Below are 12,262 nucleotides of genomic sequence, written 5' to 3' on the forward strand. Positions count from 1 at the left end.
GACAGCCATGTTTCTTCACTGAAAACTTGCAGTGTGCTGCCCCTGAATCCCAGATTAATACCTTGTGTGCGCAGGTGTAGAGCTCAGAGCTTGAAGGCTTCTGCTTTAATGGTCTGAACCAGCGCAGAACTAGGAGCCTCGATCTCCTATGTTCAAAGCAGGACTCTGACAATGACTCCCCGGGTGACCTTGGGCAAGTCACGTTCCCGTTCTCTGCCTCAGTTTCCCCCCAAATGGGGCTCTATTTACCTGCTCCACAGGGCTGCAGGGATGGATGGAGATGAAGCCTTGGAAGGTGGCACATGCTGAGGATGGTTACACTTTTGCAGCTCTTTAACCCTGTATCCTCTGGCAAGGCCACGATCAACCCCTGCAGGTGGGCTGGTGGCCACAGTCTCCTCTTCCTTCCTCCCCTTCCTGCCGCTGCATTGCTGTCAATAGGGCCAGCTGCAGCTGGGCTGATGTCACCCTTTCCAATCTGCAGCTGGCAGCCTGTGGGCAGCAGCTGCAGTGGGGGTAGGAAGTTCTGGAGAGCCTGAGGGCGTAGGCTAGGAGCGATGCAGCAGCCCGGGGGTTCAGGGAAGCGGCTAGCAGGGGGGACACTGGTGGGCAGTGATGTGGGGCGTGGTGGAGAGAGATGGTGGGGCCCGCAGTTGCAGAGGACACCTCCAGAGGTAGGTGCTAATGCATCTGCGAGCGTCCCATCTCCCCACTGGGAGCAATAGTGTAAAAACAAATTTTGGGGCATTGCTTTTTGGCGCCTCCAAATCTTGGCACCCTAGGTGGCTGCCTAGTTCGCCTAGTGGCCACATCGGCCCTGCCAGAGGCCCGATCCTGGCTGAGAGGGAGGCTCCCCATTGCTGCTAGGGAAGGAGAGCCCTAGACAACTTGTTGGGTGGCAGGCAGCCTGTCCCAGTGGGACTGACCCTTTTTCCCCTTTGAGTTCTGGGGCTCCCTTGGCTGGTTCTGCAGTTTGGACTGGCTCTTTCCCTCACTGTCAGGCCAAGTCCCGCCAGCCAATAGGTCAACCGCAGAAAAAATTGAAAAAATTTTCTATGTCCGATTGGCCAACAGGTCAACCCCATTCTAGTCAACTGGTTGATGTAACGGCTGGTAATACCACAGCTGTCCACTGGAGGCCACTCAAATACTGCTTGTCACTTGTTCAAACCACACAGGCAGATTCATCCCCTGGCACAGCCCCACTGACAGGTCATGTGCTATTCCTATTGTAACCCTTCTGCCTATCTGAGTTGGCAGCAACAAGGGCCGGGTTCAGTATCTAGGAGTTTCCATTTCAATAACGCAGTGCAAAACCAGTTCACGCTCCCACCCTATGACCTGGGACAATTACATACCACCACCACCCCGGGGCGCCTCTAAGAGGCAATACTTCCCCTCTCACAAGCACAGAGTCTGAGTGTAACAAATCCTTTTAATAAAGGAGGGAAACAATGCGGCATTATGTTGGGGAAACACCACAAACAGGGTTCATGAACACAAACCATGAAAAAAAGACCCACCCCCAAGTAAGCTTGGCAATGTCCTTTTCCCCTCAGGGTCTTAAGTCCAGCAACCAAAAAAATCACCCAAAAGTCCAATAACCCAAAAGTCTTTGTCCCTGGTTAGTGCAGCCCCAGAATTCAAAAGTTTATCTGCAGAGTTTTACCTCCCAACCTGGAAGGAAATGACTGCGTGTGTGTGCAGCGGTGTTAAGGGGCACCTTACATGGTCCAAGTCTGACAGTCCCACCTCTCTGTGGGGTTCTGCTGCTGCCTTCACCACAAGTCACTCCACCAGCCAAGCGAGGATGAGCTGCTGTGTTAGCCCATCTGGGGATCGGCTATGACCTGGAGATGTGAGTGTTGGCAGGGCAAAGCAGTTGCAAAAGTGAGTAGGGGCACGCTGTAGAGCCGATCACACATGATGGCTCACCCTTGTGCATGCTGGGGTGGCCACGCCCCTCTTGGTGGGACCCTCATAGTGCCCTCTTGCAGGAGCTCCAGCCCTGTCTGTGTTGCTGCTGTGTTCTCTAGTAGTTGCCTTGAAGGCATGCATGGTCCCCATGCCACGTAGCCATGTCTCAAAAGGCCACTGGAAAAGCAGGGAGAAGGGGGTCTCTATACCTCACCCTATATTCAACTGTCCTTTGCTGGTGTGACTCAGGGAACTGGGGAAAGTGGGGAGAAGGGGGTCTTGTTGGCCATCCCTCTCTTCTGCCATCCTACCCTGCTATGACCCAGATCAATCTTGGGGGATCGCCATCCCTGTCAGTCCACGTGTTGCTCTGCAGACTCTTTTCCTTCTTCCTGGGGAAGCCTGGCGGGGCCTGCCAGGGGTGTCTCCTGTCCTTACGGTGCGGCCTGTGCTCGCCTTCCTAAGCGGTGCTAACTGGTTGCTCCTGCCAATAGCATATGCTTGTCTCAAAGATTAAGCCATGCCTGGCTAAGTACACATGGCCTGTACCATAGGCGCCAACTTTCTCCGGCACTGGTGGATGCCCATGCCCCCCTCACCTGTTTCCCCGCCCCGACTCCACCCCATCCCCAAAGTCCCCACCCTAACTCTGCCCCTCCCTGCCCCTATTGGATCCCTCCCCAAAATCCCCACCCCAGCCCCGCCTCTTCCCCCAGTGTGCCATGTTCCCCCTCCCTCCCTGCCCCGTGAATCAGCTGTTTCGCGGTGCAAGTGTTGGGGGCGGGGGGAGAAGCAGGACGCAGTGGTGTGATCACGGCGGAGGTAAGCAGGAGAAGGGAGGCGGGGCTACAGGGCAATTTTTTTCTGCGGGTGCTCCAGCCCCAGAGCACCCACGGTGTTGATGCCTATGGCCGGTACCCTGAAACTGCAAATGGCTCATTAAATCAGTTATGGTTCCTTCGGTCACCGTAACCATTACCTGGATAACTGAGGTAATTCCAGACATGCCAATGAGCTCTGACCTCAGGCGATGTGTGCATTTATCAGACCAAAACCAACCACTCATCTGCTCTCGTGACTCTAGCAAACTTTGGGCCAAGCACTCGCCCCTGTGCTGAGATGGTGCAGCTGAATGTCTGTCCTATCAATGTTTGATGGTATTTCATGTACCTACCACAGTGACCCCGGGGAACAAAGAATCAGGGTTTGATTCCAGAAATGGAGCCTGGGAAACGGCTACCACATCTGAGGAAGGCAGCAGACATCCATATAGCAATACGGGACTCTTTCGAGGCCCTGTGATTGGAGTAAGTACACTTTAGATCCTTTAACAAGACTCCACTGGAGGGCAAAACTGGTGCCAGCAGCTGTGGTAATTCCAGCTCAAATAGTGTATATTAATATTGCTGCAATTAAAAAGCTTGTAGTTGGATATTGGCATAGACATCAACTTCCTCTCTACCCCACTCTCCTTCCCTGCCCCCACTTCATTCCTTCTTCCAAGCTCCCACCCTCTGCCCCAGACCCCACCCCTCTCCACCCCTTCCCCCATGGCCCCATCTCTGCCTCACCTATTCCCACCCCTGCTCTGCCCCTCCCTGCCTCTCCCCTCCCGAGCGTGCCCCGTCCCCACTCCTCCTCTTCCCTCCCAGAGCCTCCTGCAAGCCACTGAAGGCTGTTCTGCAGCGTGGAGGAGCTGGGAGGGATGGGGGGGAGTCAATAGCAGGGGCACCGGCAATCAGGTGGCATTGGGGGAAGGGAGGAAACTTGGCTGCTGGTGGGTGCCAAGCATGCTAAGCACCCAGTAATTTTTTTCATGGGCGCTCCAGCCTTGAAGCACCCACAGAGTTGGACCTTGGGATCGACCTTGCAGTCTGCAGTGAGGTGAACTACTGCTTGTGCCAGACCCTGCCTCTCAGTGCTCCCTCAATTCTCTTACCTGAGTGTCCTGGGGCTCTGAAGCATTTACTCTGAAAAAATTACAGTGTTCAGAGCAAGCCAGTAGCCAGAATCCTCCAGCTAGGAGTAACAGACTAGGACTTCAGTTCTGCTGTGCTAGGTTTCGGACTAAGGCCACGATTAAGGGAGATGGCCTGGGGCAACCATCTTGTGTCAATGGAGGTGAAATGCTTGGACCAGCACAACACAAACCAAAGAGAAAACATTTGCCAAGAATGTTTTAATTAATCAAGAACAGAAGTCAGAGGACGAAGATGTTAAAATACCATTGTGGTTCCACCTACAAATGATTCTGACCGGCACTCCAATGGCATTATTCCAGTGACCTACTGGGCAGCTTATGGGAAGCCAGAGTCTTTTGGTTCCAGGGAAAGGATGGTTGCAAAGTTAAACTTACAGTAACTGACCGAAGGGCACCACCAGCTTAATTTGATTCATCACAGGAAATCTCACCCAATCCAGAGGTGGAAAGGATTGTCAGATTAATAGCTCTTTCTTGTTCCAGCGGGTGTTGGTGGATGGTCGTTCTTAGCTGGTGGAGTGACATGCCTGGTTAATTCGGATAATGAACAAGACTCTGGCATGCTAACTGGTTATGTGATCTCTGAGCAGTCAGCTTCCAACTTCTGAGTGGGACAAGTGGCCTTCAGCCACCGAGGCTGAGCAATATCAGGTCTGGGATACCTGAGCTGTCCAGTTGCATGTGCACTAGAGGCTAGTGCAGTGTGTCTCTACCCTAGGCTGACAGGGGTGGGTACCTATTGAGCTCCATTCGTGACGGGGATTGGGGATTGCAAATATTCCCCATGAATGAGGAATTCCCAGTAAGTGGGATAGCTCAGTGGTTTGAGCGTTGGCCTGCTAAACCCAGGGTTGTAAATTCAATCCTTGAGGGGGCCATTTAGGTATCTGGGGTAAAAATCTGTCTGGGGATTGGTTCCCCATTTGAACAGGGGGTTGGACTAGATACCTCCTGAGGTCCCTTCCAACCCTGACGTTCTGTGATTGACAAGCTAGCGTTAAGTCCCTGCTCGCTCTACACGCCACTACCACTGATTGAATGGTTTAGTGAGGTCCTTGGATCAGCCCTGCTGGGGTTGGTCAAGGGCCCTGGCAGAGTGCCGAGAAGACGGTCGAACTTGACTATCTAGAGGACGTAATAGTCATTAAAATGTTTCCACAGGTGAAGCTGGAGAAGGATCATTCATGGGGCTGCATGTGCTAGCTCAGCCCCCCCCCCACCCCCGCAGAGCAATGGTGGAGCTACCCTGTGTGTGGTGGGGGGACCAGGCAGGCAGATTTTGGGGCAGCCTCCTCCATGCTTGTCCTGTTCCCCCACCTCATGGCTGGGGGGAAAGAGTGAGGCTATTCAAGGGGGTTTCTTCCTTCAGTGCTGGTCCACCACAGGGTCACCTTAATGCCTTCCTCCATGCACATATCTGAACTGCCACTGCACTTCTGTCCATTTCTGCCACCGGGACCATCCTCCCCAACTGCAAAATGCTTCGGCAAGTGTGATTCCTTGGGCCAGGATGGGAGGGGGTTGGTAGGCATCTGCCCATGGGTCAGAAACACTCAATGCAGGTAGCAGCCATGATAGTGCATAGGAGCTGGTTGTGAGATGGCCCTGTCCCATGTCTGCCTCCTAGGCAAGCTGGGAAAAAGGGGATCCCTGGGAGATGGCGAGGCTATGGCAGCGGTTCATCAGAGCCCCTTCTGGGAGGATACCCCCCGAGGCACACTTAGCCAGCCGGCAGGTGCTGCTAACCACTCCATATCCCATCCATCATGACTCACCTCACTGCAGGCGGCCCATGATGGATAGTGTGGGGGACACCCCAGAGGGATGGAAACTGTTTCCTTCACACAGATCTCTCTTGCTGTCCATGAGCCTGATGGCCCAGTGAGGTAGTGGTTCAAAGACTTGCATGGTCTGAGGCAGCCTGGGGACACCTATGGGGGATGCCAAACAGAGACCACCAGAGCCGGCCACATTTAAATTTAGAGTCCAGGATCTCATGAACCACCTATTTCTGATGCCCTGTACCTGTCCCAGTGAAAGCGGTGGCTGGGTCCTGTGCAGGAAAGGGTTTTCTGGGTAGAGTTTTAAAAGCGATATGTGAAACTTCAGAGGGTGGAGTAGATGGAATTTAAAAGCATCTGGATCAACCTGTTACAGGATCTTAAAAGGACCAAGGAACCAGAAGTCCAGCTTGTGACAGGGTCTGTCTGGGTGGAGATGATCTGTGGAGAACCACATTTTTGCCCCACTGCTTAGGCGGGATGTTGCTGTCGATACAGTCTGCATACTGCTTATAGTCTGCTCTTGCCTTTTCCAGAGTCTGCTTCACTTCTTCCTGGGCCCAACAAATCTACTGCACTAGGTCTGAGGTGGCTGGGTTGGGAGACAATGCAGGTAGTTGCAGGTGGAATCTGGGGTGGTCCCCATAATTGGAAAAAAGGGGCTTTGACCCACAGATGCATGGAGGGAGGCAGCTGCAACATCTGGTTCGAACCCAATTCCTGCTTGTGGGTGTCAAATTCTCCCTCCAGGTCTGTGAGACATGCTCAACCCTCGGGCCATCTGAGGATTCAGCACTTTCCAGGGAACCAGTTACAGGGCAGTCGACAGCACAGAACGGTAGTCATGATTCAGCAGTGGTGATCTGCCATTTGCCACCTTCACGGGGCCAGGCTAACCCTAGGGAACAACGTTTCCATCAGATGCAAAGCTTTTATGGCCAACTCCCCACATGCTGCTCCCTCTTGTTGTGCAAACCCTCTCTCTTTCCTCTCTGGCCTTGACTTAGCAGCAAACTTTGACATCATTCTCCACCAGTGGTACCTACGGTGAAAGCTGCAGTAGAGAGAGGACTTGGGCATTTCTATCATGGCGTCCTCTAGCCACGCTCAAGGTGGAGTTAGACAGCACAGAGTGCAAAGTGCCCCTGCGCCGTCTACACGGCAGCTTCCACTGTTGCTCCAGTTGGTGGAGAATTCCAGCTACAAAGTTGGCTGGAGCAGACACAGCCCAGTCCTCCCGCATCTACAGATTTCCCTTTGAAAAGCACTTCAGATTCTGGATACAAAACAGCTCTGTATGACGGGGGGGGAGGGATCAGGGCATCCTTTGTCACTTAGCCTGCACAGAAACTGTTCAGCCCCAGCACCTGGCCTGTGCAGCATGAGAGACAAGGCCAACGAGGCTCCCAGCAGGCGGGAGGGAGGACACATGACATCGAAGAGGTTCCCAGCCCCCACAGAATCATGAGACTTGAAATTTAGAGTTGAGTTCACTTGCTATTTATTGCATTTATTGGCACTGGAGCCTCTAGGGGACACGTTTACAAGCGCCCAGGAGAGCGACAGACCAGCTTTTTTTCATTAAGGCAAGCTGACAAGGTGCATTTATATGGTGATTCCAGGGCTCGGGGCTTTAAAGAAAACACCAAATGTCACAAGATTCGCAATTAAACCACACGAGTTGGCAGCACTGAAAACAGGAGCAGAGAACGTCTTCTAGCACGTATCTCCGGGTGCACTAGCCGGTGAATGAACAGACGAGGCAGCCCAAGGGCCTGGTCGTGAGCTCTACGGTGCTGGGTGAGAATGGCGACAGGTGCTTTAGAAAGAGGGTCAGCTCAATGGGCAATGGCTCATTAACACACATTGCAGGTGCACGGCTCCATCGTCCATCAGCTCACTCAGGAGGGGAACAGCAACACGAGCTCTAGGAAGAGTCCGAGGGCAGACTGCTGTTGGCACTCTCAGATCCTCTGGCTCCGCAGGCCTGGTCCTGCTCTCACATGCACCAGCGCTGGGGCAGGATGGAAAGTGTCCCTGTAGGAGGCTCCCTCGTACACGGGGTCCAAAGCCCCTTGTCCCACTCGCTCCGTGGCCTGATGCTCCTTTCCTCTTTGGGCCCCAGGTGAGGCCAGGCCAAGTGGGAATGTTCCAGCTACAGCGGCTTTGGTTTAAACATTCAGGGGTTGGAACGTCCCTGCTGCGAAGCTGCCAGCCCAGTCACAGCAGTCTCTGGGGAGCACCCACCAGATGGGCAGAATCCCTCCAGCGGCTCTTCTCTGCGTGGGCTGCTGTGCACCAGCTGTGCATCCTGGGGTGGGAGACAGCAGCGGCATTTCTGACTCAGGCATGCGCCGAGGCCAACACGCCCCAGGCCAGGTCACATCATGCTTTCTCTCCGACAACCCTGGTGAGAAAATCCCTTGCTGAAGCAGGCTCGAATGTGAGGCAAGTCTCCATTTCTGCCGCAGAGCGGGCCCTCGGGTATCTATCTGCTGGGGAGCAACACATTGCCTCACCCTCAGAGGGACAGAAATGCAGCCTGTTCATGGCAGGAGATGCCACCACCTTCCCTGGATTCCCCGTGCCAGAAAGATTTCCTGAGTTTGTCCTATGGCACCGGTGGAGAAAATCCACTCCTCTGCGCTCTCCATCCTCCGCCTTTGCTCTCATTCTTCCCTGGGAGAGCAAGGCAAAGCTCCCACTGCCGGGCACCTTGGAAGATGCTTTGTAGGGTGCTGGCTTCCTCTGGGCCCCGGGGAGGTGGCAGGCACAACGCAACATGGAAGCTGGGATTGTGGAGCACAAGCAGACAGGCAGCGTGACAACAGAGACCACACGCCGAGGCAGTGCAGAGGGCATGGAGAGAGGGAGAAAACGGCCACACTCCCTTCCCGATCATGGGCAGAATACTATTTACCTGAGGCAGGAGAGAGACGAGGCGTCCGTCACTAACATGGTAAATAGGTCAGCTGGGTGGCCCCACTATGCAGCCGCTCAGAATGCCTGAGCTAGACCCATTTCCCACATGTCTGTGTCCAGCTCACGGGACAGGGAACATGAAGGGTGGGCATCTGTCTCAGCATGCAAAGGGCCCTCTGTACCCTGCAGATTTGCTCTCGTTCACAGCCCCAGAACAGGGGGGCCAGGGGCCATGGCCCTCCCACTTTTATTGGCCGTAAGGGCAAGCAATGGGGGGAGGGGACAGAGATGAGCCAGCTGGGGTTGGGGCCTCCAGCAGAAGGGGTGGTGCGACGGTGGGGCCTTGGGGGCAGCATGGCACTGGGGGTGGGACCACGGTTTGGGCACCTGTGGTCCCCCACTTTTAGGGCGTTTCCGCTGCCCTTGCCCATGGCCTGAGAGCAACACCAGAGCAATGTGCAGGCTGGATTTCCCCTCCAGAACACGGACTCCTCACCTCCCTCGATAGCATCCCCGTGAGCTGGGAGCTGTCTCCACTCTGGCTAATCTTATTCCTCTCTGCAGCCTGCCCTGGAAGGGATCTCTACTCACACGATTCGCTGTACAGCATCCACATGACCTTGACGCAGTTATCCAGCAGGGCTTTGGGGTGCACGGCCTTCTGGCCGCTCCCTGTGTCACCGGTGAGAACCTGCTCTACCACGTCCCAAACATTGGTGTCCATGTTCCCCTGCAGAAACACACAAGCGAGGTGGTAAATGGCCTGCTCCCCGGACACCTTCTGCCCTTCCCCTGCTGCCTGGCTCTTCATACACCCCCTCCTTCAGGGGCCTGAACTGCACAGCTCCCACCCCCGAACGGGATTTAAAGGTGGGCTGTTGGATGGAGTCACCAGCTCCATCTTGTTAGCACCTTCCCCAGCTCTCGTCACGGCAGGGCAATGGGCCTTTGGTACACGCTAAGCGGAGCTGAAGCCTAGGAGGGAGCGTACAGTGTTAACACAAGTCGCGCTGGTGCTAAGTGGGGTTTCCAGACAACGCCGGACACAGCTCCATGTGAAAGTTTTTCTGGAATGAGGCGAGGGAGCGCTCCTGCGGAGTGACTTCACGTCTGGGCAGGCCCTTCGGTTGGCTTGACTGAGCTAATGCAACTGAGAACAGCACTGGGGGGCTAGATCTCACCCTTGGGACGATCCGTCCACCCTCTCCCCCGGGAAGGCATCTTGCCCCAGGCCATTCTGCTCTATCGAACAGCGTCTCCCACACGCTGTGACCTCACACGCACTGTACGAGCGAGGTCACGCCGGGGGGGGGGGGGAGACGCCATGTCATTTCTGTACAGAGGCGTCACCCAACTACGCGTGTCACTGAAGAGGTGAGACCATCCTAGCTAGCAGCTGTCTATACACAAGTTGTACCACATTACCCATACTGGCCTAGGCAACACAGTCCAACCCAGCTGTAGGTACACCAGTGTCTACAACGTATAGCTTAGTCCTGTATGGAGAGCGGAGCCAGACTGGGACAAGGCACCTACGCCATGGGTTATACGGGTATATCTGCACCAGTCAAACATCACCCCCCCACACACCCACCACTGACACAGTCATACCGAGACAAACTCTGTGTAGCCCAAGCCCATATCTAGTCCCAGCCTGAAAGAGCAACATAGAACCACCAGCGCTCCAGCTGTGAGCCGACGCTTTCAGTCACATTTCGGCGGCTTGGCCATACCAGCCAGCAGCATTGCTTCAACCCTCCACCCAGGCTCCTGGTCGTTCCAAAGTCACCTCACGCTCAAACATCGGCAGAGAGAGGCCTGGAGCTTTCATCACAATCCTCAGCCGCTAAAACAATCCCCCACACAGACAGACTGGCCAGAACAGCAGGACTTCAGGTCAGGCTGACCAAATTTTTCCACCATATTTGAAGTTGGAGGGAGGGGAAAGTGATTCTTAATGGGCTTGTTTCAAACTCCTTGTTTTCAGCTCCTTTCTGTTCACATTTACGTGGTGCTAGCTTTGCTCAGATGCAGGGCAGTTTTCTACCGCTTCAGAAGTGACTGGATACATGGTCCCTGAATTACAATTCTGAGTGTCCCCTCACTTCCCACACACAGCTGTAAGAACAATAATACCCCTTCAGTTTAGGGCAAAGACAGCTGCCACGCCAGCTTTCATCCAAGGCTTCCTACAGAACCAGAAGCCACCAGGTATGAGATTCACAATACTAAGACACGAAAACCCTCTAAGGAACCCAAGTCCCCTCTTGGCCTTTCTCTACAGACACACAGTAAAGGGAACATGTCAGCTGACAGATCTCACCTTAGAAGTCATCTTGAAAATGATGCTAACCCGTGCAGCCCCTGGGCCCGTTGGAGTTTTCTAGTTTAGGTATTTGAGTGAGCTCACGTTCCAGTTCACCCTGGCCTAACCTTGGTCTTTGTTCCTAACCTAGACAATCCTGGCGAGGGGGAACCATGAATCCAGCACTGAATGGTAGAGTCCGAAACAGACTAGGTATGTGTTGCAGGAAAAGAGCAGCTTAAGGGTGCCCAGCAGGAGGGAGTGTGGGAGAATTCTCCCCCGCCACACAGGCAATGCAAGAGGAAAGCCCGGGCAGCAGGAGGCACTCACCCACCCTGCAATTTAGCCAGGACACTGAGGTTCCACGCTTGCGAAATGGGCGGTGGGATCTTTAATCAGCACCTCCATGTCCCCTCTCCCAGTGGCCAGCACCTGACCCCTGAACACTAGGCTGTGGCACTGGCTCAGGACTGACTCAAAGGGGAGGCTGCCAGCTGATCCTGGCTGGTCCCAGCCCACCCCAGAAGGGGGATCTGACAGGATGACAGCTCAAGGGGCTACATTGGTGGTGACACCCATTACTGGTGCTAATAGGACTTGCAGGTGAAGCACTGTTTCTCTTTGAAAGTCGGTTCTGCTGGAGGGTCAGTGACAGCAAAGGCAGCTCCCTGAACAACAGGCATTTCCTGAATGCAAAGACAATGCTTGTATCTTCGTCAGTCAGGTCCCCCATGGTCCTGCAGCAGGATTGTAGAGCAAAAGGACACTAAACAAAGTCATTTGCATCAACTGAGAATCAAACTGAGGCCTCCTATGTAGCAGGGGACAGTATTGCCACAGAAGAACCAATGCTGCAGCTGTGAAGAGTTTCTTTCACTTGCGATTTGATGTTTCGCTCACGAGTCACCATTATCTATAATGTCAAAGATGACCTGCCAAAAACTCCAGACAAGATGGGCTTTCTGCCTTTCTTTGCTTCTGGCTGATGGATAAAGCAGGGCAGGCAATGAACATTTTCCTTTTAAAGGTTTTGTTTTCCCTTCTTCTTTACCTTAAAAATTCAGTGGCGCTCACTGAAAACCAAAGCACAATTTGGGCAGAAATTTTCATGATAATTACATGAGTTTTTAGTATCAGAGGGGTAGCCGTGTCAGTCTGGATCTGTAAAAGCAGCAGAGAGTCCTGTGGCACCTTATAGACTAACACACCTATTGGAGCATGAGCTTTTGTGGGTGAATACCCACTTTGTCGGATGCATGTAGTGGAAATTTCCAGGGGCAGGTATATATATGCAGGCAAGCTAGAGATAATGAGGTAGTTCAATCAGGGAGGATGAGGCCCTGTTCTAGCAGTTGA

The 12,262-nt window shown here is 53.9% G+C and overlaps 1 protein-coding gene across 2 annotated transcripts in view; it reads right to left on the reverse strand.

Annotated features, from left to right (window-relative positions):
- Positions 1-8,383: 8,383 nt before the first annotated feature.
- The window catches only part of IL34 (interleukin 34), a 40,176-nt gene continuing 36,297 nt past the window's right edge, over positions 8,384-12,262 (reverse strand). For both annotated transcript variants that reach the window (XM_050922477.1, XM_050922476.1), the window contains exons 6-7: positions 9,193-9,331; positions 8,384-8,599 (exon numbers count right to left, since the gene is read on the reverse strand). In XM_050922477.1, the coding sequence (XP_050778434.1) occupies positions 8,592-8,599; positions 9,193-9,331 (147 nt within the window). In that variant the 3' untranslated portion in view covers positions 8,384-8,591. The remainder of the gene's footprint in view (positions 8,600-9,192; positions 9,332-12,262) is intronic.

Source organism: Gopherus flavomarginatus, chromosome 14, assembly GCF_025201925.1.
Source record: "Gopherus flavomarginatus isolate rGopFla2 chromosome 14, rGopFla2.mat.asm, whole genome shotgun sequence".
Lineage (NCBI taxonomy): Eukaryota > Metazoa > Chordata > Testudines > Testudinidae > Gopherus > Gopherus flavomarginatus.